Source organism: Capricornis sumatraensis, chromosome 6 (genome assembly GCF_032405125.1).
Source record: "Capricornis sumatraensis isolate serow.1 chromosome 6, serow.2, whole genome shotgun sequence".
Lineage (NCBI taxonomy): Eukaryota > Metazoa > Chordata > Mammalia > Artiodactyla > Bovidae > Capricornis > Capricornis sumatraensis.
The window spans coordinates 86,153,130-86,165,742 of NC_091074.1; the positions used below are offsets into that span (position 1 = coordinate 86,153,130).

Here is a 12,613-nt window from a genome sequence, read left to right on the forward strand (position 1 = left end):
AGAAGCTGCCTGCCAAGAGACACGGGTTCAATTCCTAGGTCACAAAGATCCTCTGGAGGAGGGCATGGCAACCCACTCCAGTATTCTTGCTTAGAAAATCCCATGGACAGAAGAGCCTGGAGGGTTACAGTCCATATGGTTGCAGAGTCAGACATGACTGAAATGACTTAGCACACACGTTCATATTCTACATCCTCAGCAACACTTCAAATCTTCAGATTCTGATTTCTGCCAACACAGAAGGTAAATACTATTCTCACTGTGGTTTTAATTTGTATGTCCCTGATTAGGAAAGAGGCTGGACATCTTTTTGTATGCTTTAAGCAAAAGTAAATATGCTCTTTCATGAGTACTTGTTTTTCCATCCATTCTTCAATTGAGTTTTTCGGAAAAAATATATCCCTACTCTGAAGACCATTATTTCATTCTTCTAATATACTTCAATGGGAAAAAGTCCTTGATTCAGTGTACACACTTACAGTTAGTAGCTTTTGTGTTTTTCTTACCCTAAAATAATGAACATATTATTCCTGCATTTGCACCTGAATTATTTGGAACATTGCCTTTGACTTTTAGGCCTCTGATCCACTGTGGATGAATTTTTGTGTATGATGTGAAGTAATGTTGAGTTTTAAGCCAAAAGAGCAATGGTTTTTCAAGTAGTCATGTATGGATGTGAGAACTGGACTATAAAGAAAGCTGAATGCTGAAGAATTGATGCTTTTGAATTGTGGTGTTGGAGAAGACTTGAGAGTCCCTTGGACTGCAAGGAGATCCAACCATTCCATCCTAAAGGAAATCAGTCCTGAATATTCATTGGAAGGACTGATGCTGAAGCTGAAACTCGAGTACTTTGGCCACCTGATGCAAAGAACTGACTGATTTGAAAAAAGCCTGATGCTGGGAAAGACTGAAGGCAGGAGGAGAAGGGGACGACAGAGGATGAGATGGTTGGATGGCATCACCAACTCAATGGACATGAGTTTGAGTATACTCTGGGCATTGATGATGGACAGGGAAGCCTGGCGTGCTGCAGTCCATGGGGTTGCAAAAAGTCCAACAGGACTGAGCAACCGAGCTGAACTGATGTGAAGTCATAATCCCATCTTTCCCCCCACCCCGCCCCATACATTCGGTTGGTCTCCAAACCCCCACTTATTCTAAAGAGTAAATCCTTTTTCCAGTAATATTCACATCACTTTGCTACAATCAAGGGACATACATGGCTATTCTGTTTATGGGCCATTTTGTTCTAAAGGTCTATTTGTCTATCACTATGGCAAATCCAGGCTTCCCTGGCGGCTCAGATGGTAAAGAGTCTGCCTGCAGTGCGAGAGACCTGGGTTTGATCCCTGGGTTGGGAAGATCCCCTGGAGAAGGAAATGGCAACCCACTCCAGTACTCTTGCCTGGAAAATTCCATGGACTAGGAGGCTCCTCAAGAGTCTGGCAGGCTACAGTCCATGGGGTCGCAAAGAGTCGGACATGACAGAGTGACTTTACTTACTTACTTTACTATGTCTAATCCTTACTGTATTAGTTTTTTAAAAAATCTTGGATATCTGATTTTTCAAATCTGCCTATCTTTTTCTTCCTCAAGAGCATTTTGGCTATTTTTGGTTCTTTGCACTTGCACATTAATTTTAGAAGTGATTTCATTTTTAGTTTAACAACTAAGCTGTGATTTTGATTGAGATTACATTGATTTTACATATTAATTTGACGAAAAGTGACCCCTTTATAGTAAGTAAGCCAATCCATGAACACAGTGTCTCCTATAGTTTTCCCAATATAGGTTTTATATATCATTTATTAGATTTATAAGAATTATTACAACTTATTATTTTAAAAAGCATTTTGCTTTTAATTACACTTCCTGATTTTGTTGGCATAGAGGAATACAAACAAAAATTGAAAATGTTTCTTCATTTAAAGTTTAGTTCAAGAGTGCATTGTACTAACAGCAGTGATCAAGAGACAGTAATACAAGAGGCAGTGAGCAAGACCATCCTTAAGAAAAAGAAATGCAAAAGGTAAAATGTTGTCTGAGGAGGCCTTTCAAATAGCTGAGAAAAGAAGTTAAAGGCAAGAAGAAAAGGAAAGATATTCCCATTTGAATGTACAGTTCCAAAGAAGAGCAAGGAGAGATAAGAAAGCCTTCCTCAGTGATCAATGTAAAGAAATAGAGGACAATAGAATGGGAAAGACTAGAGATCTCTTCAAGAAAATTACAGATACCATCTCATGCAATGATGGGCACAATAAAGGACAGAAATGGCATGGACCTAACAGAAACAGAAGATATTAAGAAGAGGTAGCAAGAACACAGAATTATACAAAAAAGATCTTCATAACCCAGATAACCATGATGGTGTAATCACTTACCTAGAGCCAGACATTCTGGAATGCAAAATCAAGTGGGCCTTAGGAAGAAGCATCACAATGAACAAAGCTAGTGGAGGTGATGGAATTCCACCTGAGCTTTTTCAAATACTAAAAGATGATGCTGTGAAAGTGCTGCATTCAGTATGCCAGCAAATTTGGAAAACTCAGCAGTGGCTACAGGATTGGAAAAGGTCAGTGTTCATTCCAATTCCAAAGAAAGGCAATGCCAAAGGACGTTCAAACTACTGCACAATTGCACTCATCTCACACACTAGCAAAGTAATGCTCAAAATTCTCCAAGCCAGGCTTCAACGGTATGTGAACCAAGAACTTCCAGATGTTCAAGCTGGTTTTAGAAAAGGCAGAGGAACCAGAGATCAAATTGCCAACATCTGATGGATCATTGAAAAAGCAAGAGAGTTCCAGAAAAACACCTACTTCTGCTTTATTGATTACACCAAAGCCTTTGACTGTGTGGATCATAACAAACTGTGGAAAATTCTGAAAGAGATGGGAACATGAGACAACCTGACCGTCCTCCTGAGAAATCTGTATGCAGGTCGGGAAGCAACAGTTAGAACTGGACATGGAACAACAGACTGGTTTCAAATAGGAAAGGAGTACGTCAAGGCTGTATATTGTCACCCTGCTTATTTAACTTATATGCAGAGTACATCATGAGAAACGCTGGGCTGGAAGAAGCACAAGCTGGAATCAAGATTGCTGGGAGGAATATCAAGAACCTCAGATATGCAGATGACACCACCCTTATGGCAGAAAGTGAAGAACTAAAGAGCCCCTTGATGAAAGTCAAAGAGGAGAGTGAAAAAGTTGGCTTAAAACTCAACATTCAGAAAACAAAGATCATGGCATCTGGTCCCATCACTTCATGGCAAACAGATGGGGAAACAATGGAAACAGTGACAGACTTTATTTTGGGGTCTCCAAAATCACTGCCGATGGTGACTGCAGCCAGGAAATTAAAAGATGCCTGCTCCTTGGAAGAAAGGCTATGACCAACCTAGACAGCATATTAAAAAGCAGAGACACTACTTTGCCAACAAAAGTCTATCTAGTCAAAACTATGGTTTTTCCAGTAGTCATATGAGAGTTGGACCATAAAGAAAACTGAGCACTGAAGAATTGATGCTTTTGAACTGTGGTGCTGGAAGACTCTTGAGAGTCTCTTGGACTGCAAAGAGATCCAACCAACCCATTCTAAAGGAAATCAGGCCTGACATTCATTGGAAGGCCTGATGCTGACACTGAAACTCCAACACTTTTGCCACCTGACAAGAAGAACAAGAACCGACTCACTGGAAAAGCCCCTAATGCTGGGAAAGATTGAAGGAGGGAGGAGAAGTGGACGACAGAGGACCTAATGGTTGGATGGCATCACAGACTTGAATGACAGACTTGAGTTTGCGTAAGCTTCAGGAGTTGGTGATGAACAGGGAAGCCTGGCGTTCTACAGTCCATGCGGTCGAGAAGAGTCGGACACAACTGAGTGACTGAATTGAACTGAACAGAGTCCAAGTACTAAAGTTAGTTAGCATCATTAAAAAACCTTTTCTTAGCCTTCCTGCTGGGAATGCAACAATAACTTTCCTTATTTCACAAATTTCTACCTATACTTCCACAAGTATAAAATGGCACAGCCACTTTGGAAAACTCTTCAGTAGTTTACCAAAATTAGATCATGGTAATGACTGTACGACTCTGTAAATAGTCACATTAAATTACCTGAACAGTACACTTGAAAAAAAAAGGTACATTTAAAATGGATGTTTATAGTACCTGTAAATTATACCTTGATAAAGCTGTTCTTTAAAATATCATAGCAGCCTCATTCATAACTGTCAAAAAATGGAAACAAACCAAATGTTCACCAACAGGGGAATGAATAAGCTCATTGTGACATGTTTACATCACAGAACATAATTTAACAATGGAAAGGAAAAGAACTAGTGATACACAACAACATGGATGAATCCTCAAACATTTTGCTGAGACCATAGAATAACATACTGTATGCTTTATTTTAAATAAAGAATCAAGACTAACCTATGACAGTAGAAACCACAAAAATGGCTCCCTGTAGGAAGCAGGACAGGGCACGAGGAATGACAGGGATGGTACAGCAGGGAATTTTTTGATGTAATGAAAATGTTCTTTATGTTGATAGAAATGTAGGTCATATAACTTTACATATGTGTCAAAGCTGCATACTTAAGACCAGTGCATTCTACTGTGTGAAAATTATACTTCAATTAAAAACAAATCTAGTTTCCCACTGAGTACCTGTTTTCTATCTGAAGAATGTATCATTTATAAACTGACAAATACAAATGCACTTGTTGACAATTTGTTTCATATTTTTAAGGGCTCTAAGCCACATTTTAGAAGAACAACCTCCTAGCTGTAAAGTTTTAAGACACCTTAATATACAGTAACATACAAACGTCAAAATGCTCCATCGGTATGTTATTTCTCTTTTCCACACTTGAGTGCTCCAAATTTATTCCAAGAAGAAATCTAAATAATGGTGTTCTTTCTTTAAGCATAATATTAAAAATTTCATTATATATGGGATAAGCCTATCTTCTCTCCCCTAGAACAGACCCTGACAGACTCAAGTTTTGAATCTGACTTGAAATAATTATTTGTTAAACCTTTACTATGCAATTAGCACTATGCCACATATTAGCTACTCTTTTGGAACTCACAATTTACTGAGAAAGATAAAAACTATCACACAATATAATAATAAATGTAATAATTAAGCACTGTTCTGAACATGTCAGAGATGAAAAATAACTGTAAAGCATGAAGCCACTTCTTCCTCTTTTATTAATGGCAAACATAATTAACTGATAGTGGCACTTTTTCTTGCTGAGCAAGGATGCAGTCTCAGAATTCTTCTTAATATTGAGCTCCATGAAGACCCCAACAATGTGCTTGAACTGGCAGAGCAATTAAAACATGTTTCTCTGTTACAGTGTAATAAAAATACACAGGAGAAGCAGTCCAAAAAGGCTAGAGAAAGTTTTAGTAGGAAGGCAGAACATTCATTCATCAAATAACATTCATGTATCCATGGGGTCACAAAGAGTCAAGACACGACTGAGCATATGCATGTGCAGGCAAGCACACACACACACACACGGTATGAAAGTAGTGCACATGTGCACACACACACACACACACACACAATGAAAGGAGTGCACTGCGCGCACACAGTATGAAAGGAATTAGTGCATGCACACATGTGAACACACACCATATGAAAGGAGTTAGTGCATGTGTGCATGTGGAAACACACACATTATGAAAGGAGTTAGTGCATGCATGCACACATGTGCACAAACACACACACACACAATGAAAGGAGTTAGGACTACCAGAGAAATTAAAGCAGTAAGACATGGTCCCAGATTTCAAAAAAATCAAATTTATTCAAGAAGCAAAACAGTGATAAAACAGGATGTTGAGTGCTATGAAGCATACACAGGATGTTTGGGTATCTAAATAAGACCACGATGAGGTAACTTTTCCAGGAAAAAAAGTGAGTCTTTGGCCAAGTTCTAAAGCATAGTTAGCCAAATAAAGAAAGATGGAGGCGTGTGACATCACCAAGATGGTGACATACATTGTTCCTGATTTCACACTCTTATAAGAACTAACAACTATTCATAGACAAGACACCACTGAGAAAGGTGGAAGGAAAGAATACATGGGAGGCAAGGTAGTATGAGAAAGTATAGCACATACACTGTACAGCTTGACACGGAGTCAATCTTGAAACATGAGGAGGATTTTAATATGTAGTAAGAGAATGACAATAGTTGAGATACCACTGATTTTATAAATTCTACCATTCAGTTATTATTATATGCAGGTATTCCTGAAGTAAAAAGTTAAATAACAGCTCTAAAAAAATAATGAATCAAGGAAATAATGATTAATAGCTACTACCCTTAACCCTAACTTTATAATGGCTCACAACACTTGAACCCACTGATCAATTTTTAAAATAAACTTTTAAATGTGGAAAAGTCTTAGATTTACAGGAAAGTTTCAGATAATAGAGAATTTCCATACATATCTCTCACCCAATATCCCTTGTTGATAACTTCTTACATAATTGTGGTACACTTGTTACAACTAAGGAACCATTACTGGCATATTACTATAATTAGACTTCACACTTTATCTGGATTTCCCTAGAACTAGTTTTCTCTAATGTTCTTTTTCTGTTCTAAGATCCCATCCAGGATATATTACATTTAGCTATCCTGTCTCCTTAGCCTTCTCTGAGCCATGACATTTTCTCAGACTTCATTTTTGATGACCTTTATATTTTCAAGTCATACAGGTACAATGTATGTATTACACTGTACAGTATGTACAATGTATTACAATGTAATTATGTAGAATGGTAGTTATTATGTAGAATGGTCCTGGATATGCATTTGTTTGCTGTTTTTCTCAAAACTAGACGTGTTTTAGGGGAAAAAACCACAGAGGATTAGGCCGTTCTCATCACATCAAGGATACCTACTACCAACATGATTTAACACTAATATTAACCATTTATCACCTGGCAAGGCTGTGTTTGCCAGGTTTCTCCAGTGTAGTTACTTTCCCTCCCTTTCTACAGTCTACCTTCGGAAGCAAGTTATTAAATACATCCCACACTCAAGGGAAGTGGAGAGAGTTAAGCAAAAGCAGATGTTTTCCTGTAATACTCCTGCATTTTCTATGATCCAATGGATGTTGGCAATTTGATCTCTGGTTCCTCTGCTTTTTCTAAATCCAGCTTGAACATCTAGAAGTTCTCGGTTCACGTACCATTGAAGCCTGGCTTGGAGAATTTTGAGCATTACTTTACTAGCGTGTGAAATGAGGGCAATTGTGCAGTAGTTTGAACATTCTTTGGCATTGCCTTTCTTTGGGACTGGAATGAACACTGACCTTGTCCTGTGGTCCTCTGGCCACTGCTGAGTTTTCCAAATTTGCTGGCATACTGAATGCAGCACTTTCACAGCATCATCTTTTAGGATTTGAGATAGTTCAGCTGGAATTCCACCACCTCCACTAGCTTTGTTCACGGTGATGCTTCCTAAGGCCCACTTGACTTCGCATTCCAGAATGTCTGGCTCTAGGTGAGTGATCACACCATCGTGGTTATCTGGGTCATGAAGATCTTTTTTGTATAGTTCTTCTGTGTATTCTTGCTACCTCTTCTTAATATCTTCTGTTTCTGTTAGGTCCATGCCATTTCTGTCCTTTATTGTGCCCATCGTTGCATGAAATGTTCCCTTGGTATCTGTAATTTTCTTGAAGAGATCTCTAGTCTTTCCCATTCTATTGCTGTCGTCTATTTCTTTGCATTGATCACCGAGGAAGGCTTTCTTATCTCTCCTTGCTCTTCTTTGGAACTGTACATTCAAATGGGAATATCTTTCCTTTTCTCCTTTGCCTTTAGCTTCTCTTCTTTTCTCAGCTATTTGAAAGGCCTCCTCAGACAACATTTTGCCTTTTTCCATTTCTTTTTCTTAGGAATGGTCTTGATCACTGCCTCCTGTTCAATGTCATGAACCTCCATCCATAGTTCTTCAGGCACTCTATGAAATCTAATCCCTTGAATCTATTCGTCACTTTCACTGTATAATCATAATGGATTTGATTTGGGTCATACCTGAATGGTCTAGTGGTTTTCCCTACTTTCTTCAATTTAAGAATTTCCCTAATTTCTTCAATTTCCCTATTTTCTTCAATTTCTTCAGTTTAAGTATCCAAATCCCCAGAAAATCAGTAATACATTCAACAGTAGCAGAACATAACTTTGGTATATTTTTAATACATATCATAGAATAATGTGATACATATTTTTGTGACCAATTTCTTAAAATATTTATGTAGGAAATAAATTATAATTAGACTGTATTTACAAATGTTTATAACATCTTAATCATCAAGATTACTCACAGTGAATTTTATTACATATCAAATTATTTTAAAATAGATAAATACAGGCCTAGAACTATAATGAAACACAAAACATATGTTATGTCACATGTTTGTTTAAATGCAACTTGGGTTAAATATATTAAATAGATCCTGTCAGTCTGCTTTTTTTTTTCCTTTCATGTCAGTGAAGAAAAAAAGCAAGCATAAATAGCTCATAAAAATTATCTTTCCCTCCACTAACAGTTGCCAGTACTATCTGAAGAATACATGTATCTGCTTTATCATTTGCATAAAACTACCCTCCCAATAAATCAATGGATTAAAAAAAAGTAAAATCAGTCCAAAAGTACACATCTTCCACTTTCAAACACATAATTAATGTGTGTGTGTGTGTTAGTCACTCAGTCGTGTCCACCCCTTTGCGATCCCATGGACTGTAGCCCACTGTTCATGGAATTCTCCAAGCAAGAATTCTGGAGTGGGTAGCCATTCCCTTCTTCAGAGGATCTTCTAATATATAATATTCAGTCTATATTTGCAGTCATTTAAATTTTAATCTAAAAACAGTGATAGTGGCTTGTAAACAACTTTAAAAGAATTTCAATCATCTGTTTTAACAATAAATGAGTTTTGTGTTTGAGTACACAGCTGAGGATTATATTACTAATATAGTTAGAGTTATATAGATATGGTTTTCTTAGCAAGGATTTCATTTCCCTGACCTGTCAAGAAAACATCTGAAACAAACAAAAATAGTCAAAACTATGTATGTATTCTACAGTGAAATCAAGGAACATCTTACTATTAAAAAAATCAATTAATGGAATTACTAACAAGAAAATATACATGACACAAAAATAATGAAACCTTAGATTATTACCTAAAGAAGCCAAAGAACCCTTAACATTTTATTAGTATCTTCCTCAATATTAGAAGGTATTTTATAGAAGTATCTGCCAATGCTAAAAGGTTTATAGAGACTGTATTAGTCTTAACAGAAAAAAGTAACCAATAACACTAGAAAAGTATGTGTAGGTTGCACTACCCTCTAATGGCAAATGATAAGAGAAATATATGACCAGGTTAATCTTATCCATAGGTATAAACAATAAAATCACAGCTTAGCTCACAATTTCTATAACTCCAAAATATTCTGAGTCATGGTTTCAGGATTTTTTTTTAATAAAGTTTCAAGTATTATACCACTTTTCCCTAAAATTTTAAACTTACATGTGGTAACCTTTATTTTTTTTTTCATGTGGTAACCTTTAGACACACAATAATTAGGATGCTAAAGTCAAATGATACTGTATTTCATGCAAACAGTATTTTTTATTCTACTGTACTGTACTTTATATCATTTTAATTGCAAGACAAAGGATTGAGTTTAATTATTCATGACAAACGTGGGCTATCCTTTAAATGGCTATATCTCAAAAAAAACTTATAAACACTAAAGTACTACTCTTAAAACCAACAAATGTTTTCTAGAATAAAAATGGTTACAATAACACTTACCTCAGTCTTTTTACTAATGTGATCTGTAAACAAAAAAAAAAATAGTGAGACTTAATTGAAGTACATTAACATATAAAATATTTCAATATGTGCAAAATATTTAAACTAAGTTACTGAAAAGAATTTCAAAATTATAAGAGTTACACCAGGCTTCCCTGGTGGCTCAGCAGTAAAGAATTCGCCTACATCCCTGAATCAAGAAGATCCCCTTGAGAAGGAGATGGCAACTCACTCCAATATTTTTGCCTGGGAAATTCCATGGACAGAGAAGCCTGGTGGGCTACAGTCCATGGAGTCGCAAAAGAGTTGGATATAACTTAGCGATTGAACAACAACAATAGGAGTTACAGAAGTCATTTGGGGGTTGTCTGGGACTCACATCAGATTTACTTTTCTAGGGATAAGATGTTAAAATTTACCATATAATTACTAATTTGTTCAGCTTAAGGATTCATATCCCACTAACTGCCACCCATACCAAGGGGTATTATTAAATTCTAAACATTTGAATTTCATATATTTTAGATTTGTTGTTTCATGTAACTATTTTTTTGGGGGGAGCACGTGAAGAGAGGTAAACATGTCTAAAATCAAATCACAAAGTAAAGATTGTACAGACCACTGCCTTTGTGGGATAAAAGGTAAAATAGTAATTTGTGTCCTGTAAAACTATTAGCTAGGTTTTTTTAAAATTTTAAAACCACATATTATAGTGATAATACTATGAAAAAAATCGTAAAAATTAATGTATATTTATGTTGACACAACTATATCAAAATTAAACAAACTACTGACTTAGTAACAACATGGTATTTCTGGGAAATGATTACAAGGAAGACACAGGGAATCCACATAGACAAAGGCTGAAACTAATAGGTAGCAAGTGTTCTTATTTAAATTGGAGATGATCAAGGTATCTAATATTTAACAATACTTCTCAGGCACAGTAGAAACTTTCCATTCTCAAAGACTAAAAATAATTTAACAGCATAGTTTCTTATGAGAAATCTATTTGTAAATCTAAAAGCTGGGTCCAATTCTCTAAAGCATCCACTGATCAGAATAGAGTCCATAAAACCAGTAAATGTCAAAATTGTGTTTCAGGTCAAACTACCAAATCCTGATAGCTACTCAGTCATTCTTGCATGTTCTACTTAGTATTCAACGTGAAGCCAGAAACCCAGGGAAGAATCATGATAGTGTTTATCATGTTTTGAAATAGTTGTGCAGCCAGCCTTTAACAATATCATACTAATGTCATTCTCAACTCATCTAATAAATTTACATGGTATTGAAACATATGATAAATAAAGTTTTTAAAAACATTCTTTTCATATCTTTGCCTAGTTTATAATGACATAACTCTTACATAAAATCATTCTTACTAAAATTGGAAATTTAACATGTATCTGTTCTTTTAACCCCAAAACAAGTGACTTAATCGGAAAAGTCAGCTACAGGAAAAACTTTCCTCATCCTTAAATGCAAACAATGCAATCCTCTAAATTTATTACTAACTTCACGGACTACAAGGAAATCCAACCAGTCCAACCTAAAGGATATTAGTCCTGGGTATTCACTGGAGGGACTGATGAAGCTGAAACTCCAATACTTTGGCCACCTGATGCGAAGAGCTGACTCATTTGAAAAGACCCTGATGCTGGGAAAGATTAAGGGCAGGAGGAGGAGGGGATGACAGAGGATCAGATGGTTGGATGGCATCACCGACTTGATGGACATGGGTTTGGGTGAACTCCGGAAGTTGGTGATGCACACGGAGGCCTGGCGTGCTGCAGTTCATGTGGTCACCAAGAGTTGGACATGACTGAGCGACTGAACTGAACTCACAGACAGGCTTGTTTCTTAAAACAGTGAAGTTTTTTTTTAAATATATATTACTGTTATGGTCTTACTAATCCTCACTGACGGTTTCCCTGGTGGCTTAGATGGTAAAGAATCTGCCTCTAATGCAGGAGATCTGGGTTCAATCCCCAGGTTGGGAAGATCCCTTGGAGAAGGGAATAGCAAGCCACTCCAGTATTCTCTGCCTGCAGAATTTCATGGACAGAGGAGCCTGGTGGGCTACAGTCCAAGGGATGACCAGTGTATTAAGTTTAAATTCATAAGAGGCAAACTGACTTCAAGATCAGTGAACAAACAGCTGTTCATTTTGTCAGCAACTACTCTTATTTTCCTTTGAATATAATTCCCTGCAATACAGTTGGACCTTGCTGTTTATCTGTTCAGCAACTGTTTTGATTGGTGTAAGCATGGCTTGTTGTTATTTAGTTGTTAAATCATGTCTAACTGTTTTGCAACTCCATGGACTGTAGTTTACCAGGCTCTTCTGACCATGGGATTCTCTAGGCAAGATTACAGGAGTGGGTTACCATTTCCTTCTCCAGGGGATCTTTCCAACCCAGGGATCGAACCCATGTCTTCTACGTCTCCTGCACTGGCAGGCAGATTCTTTTCCACTGCACCACCTGGGAAGCCTCCTATTTCTGGTTTAGTGTAAGTCAAATTACTTTATGTGTAAGGACAATAATATGTTTCAAGATGACTCAAAACTACAAATATCAATTTTTATTTTCAGTGAATTTTAGAAAAGGGGCAAATTCAGAAATACAGAAAGATAAATTCTTACTGAAACCTTATGAGGTTTTAATGACTGTCTTTAAATCACTTTAACCCTCAAATAGTTTATTTCCAAGCAGGTTTACATGTTTTACATTCTA

General features: G+C 36.7%; 1 protein-coding gene across 2 annotated transcripts in view; it reads right to left on the reverse strand.

Moving 5' to 3' along the window:
* Positions 1 to 12,613, reverse strand: part of GKAP1 (G kinase anchoring protein 1) — a 79,653-nt gene that overhangs the window by 39,644 nt on the left and 27,396 nt on the right. For both annotated transcript variants that reach the window (XM_068974243.1, XM_068974241.1), the window contains exon 7: positions 9,876 to 9,898. In XM_068974243.1, the coding sequence (XP_068830344.1) occupies positions 9,876 to 9,898 (23 nt within the window). The remainder of the gene's footprint in view (positions 1 to 9,875; positions 9,899 to 12,613) is intronic.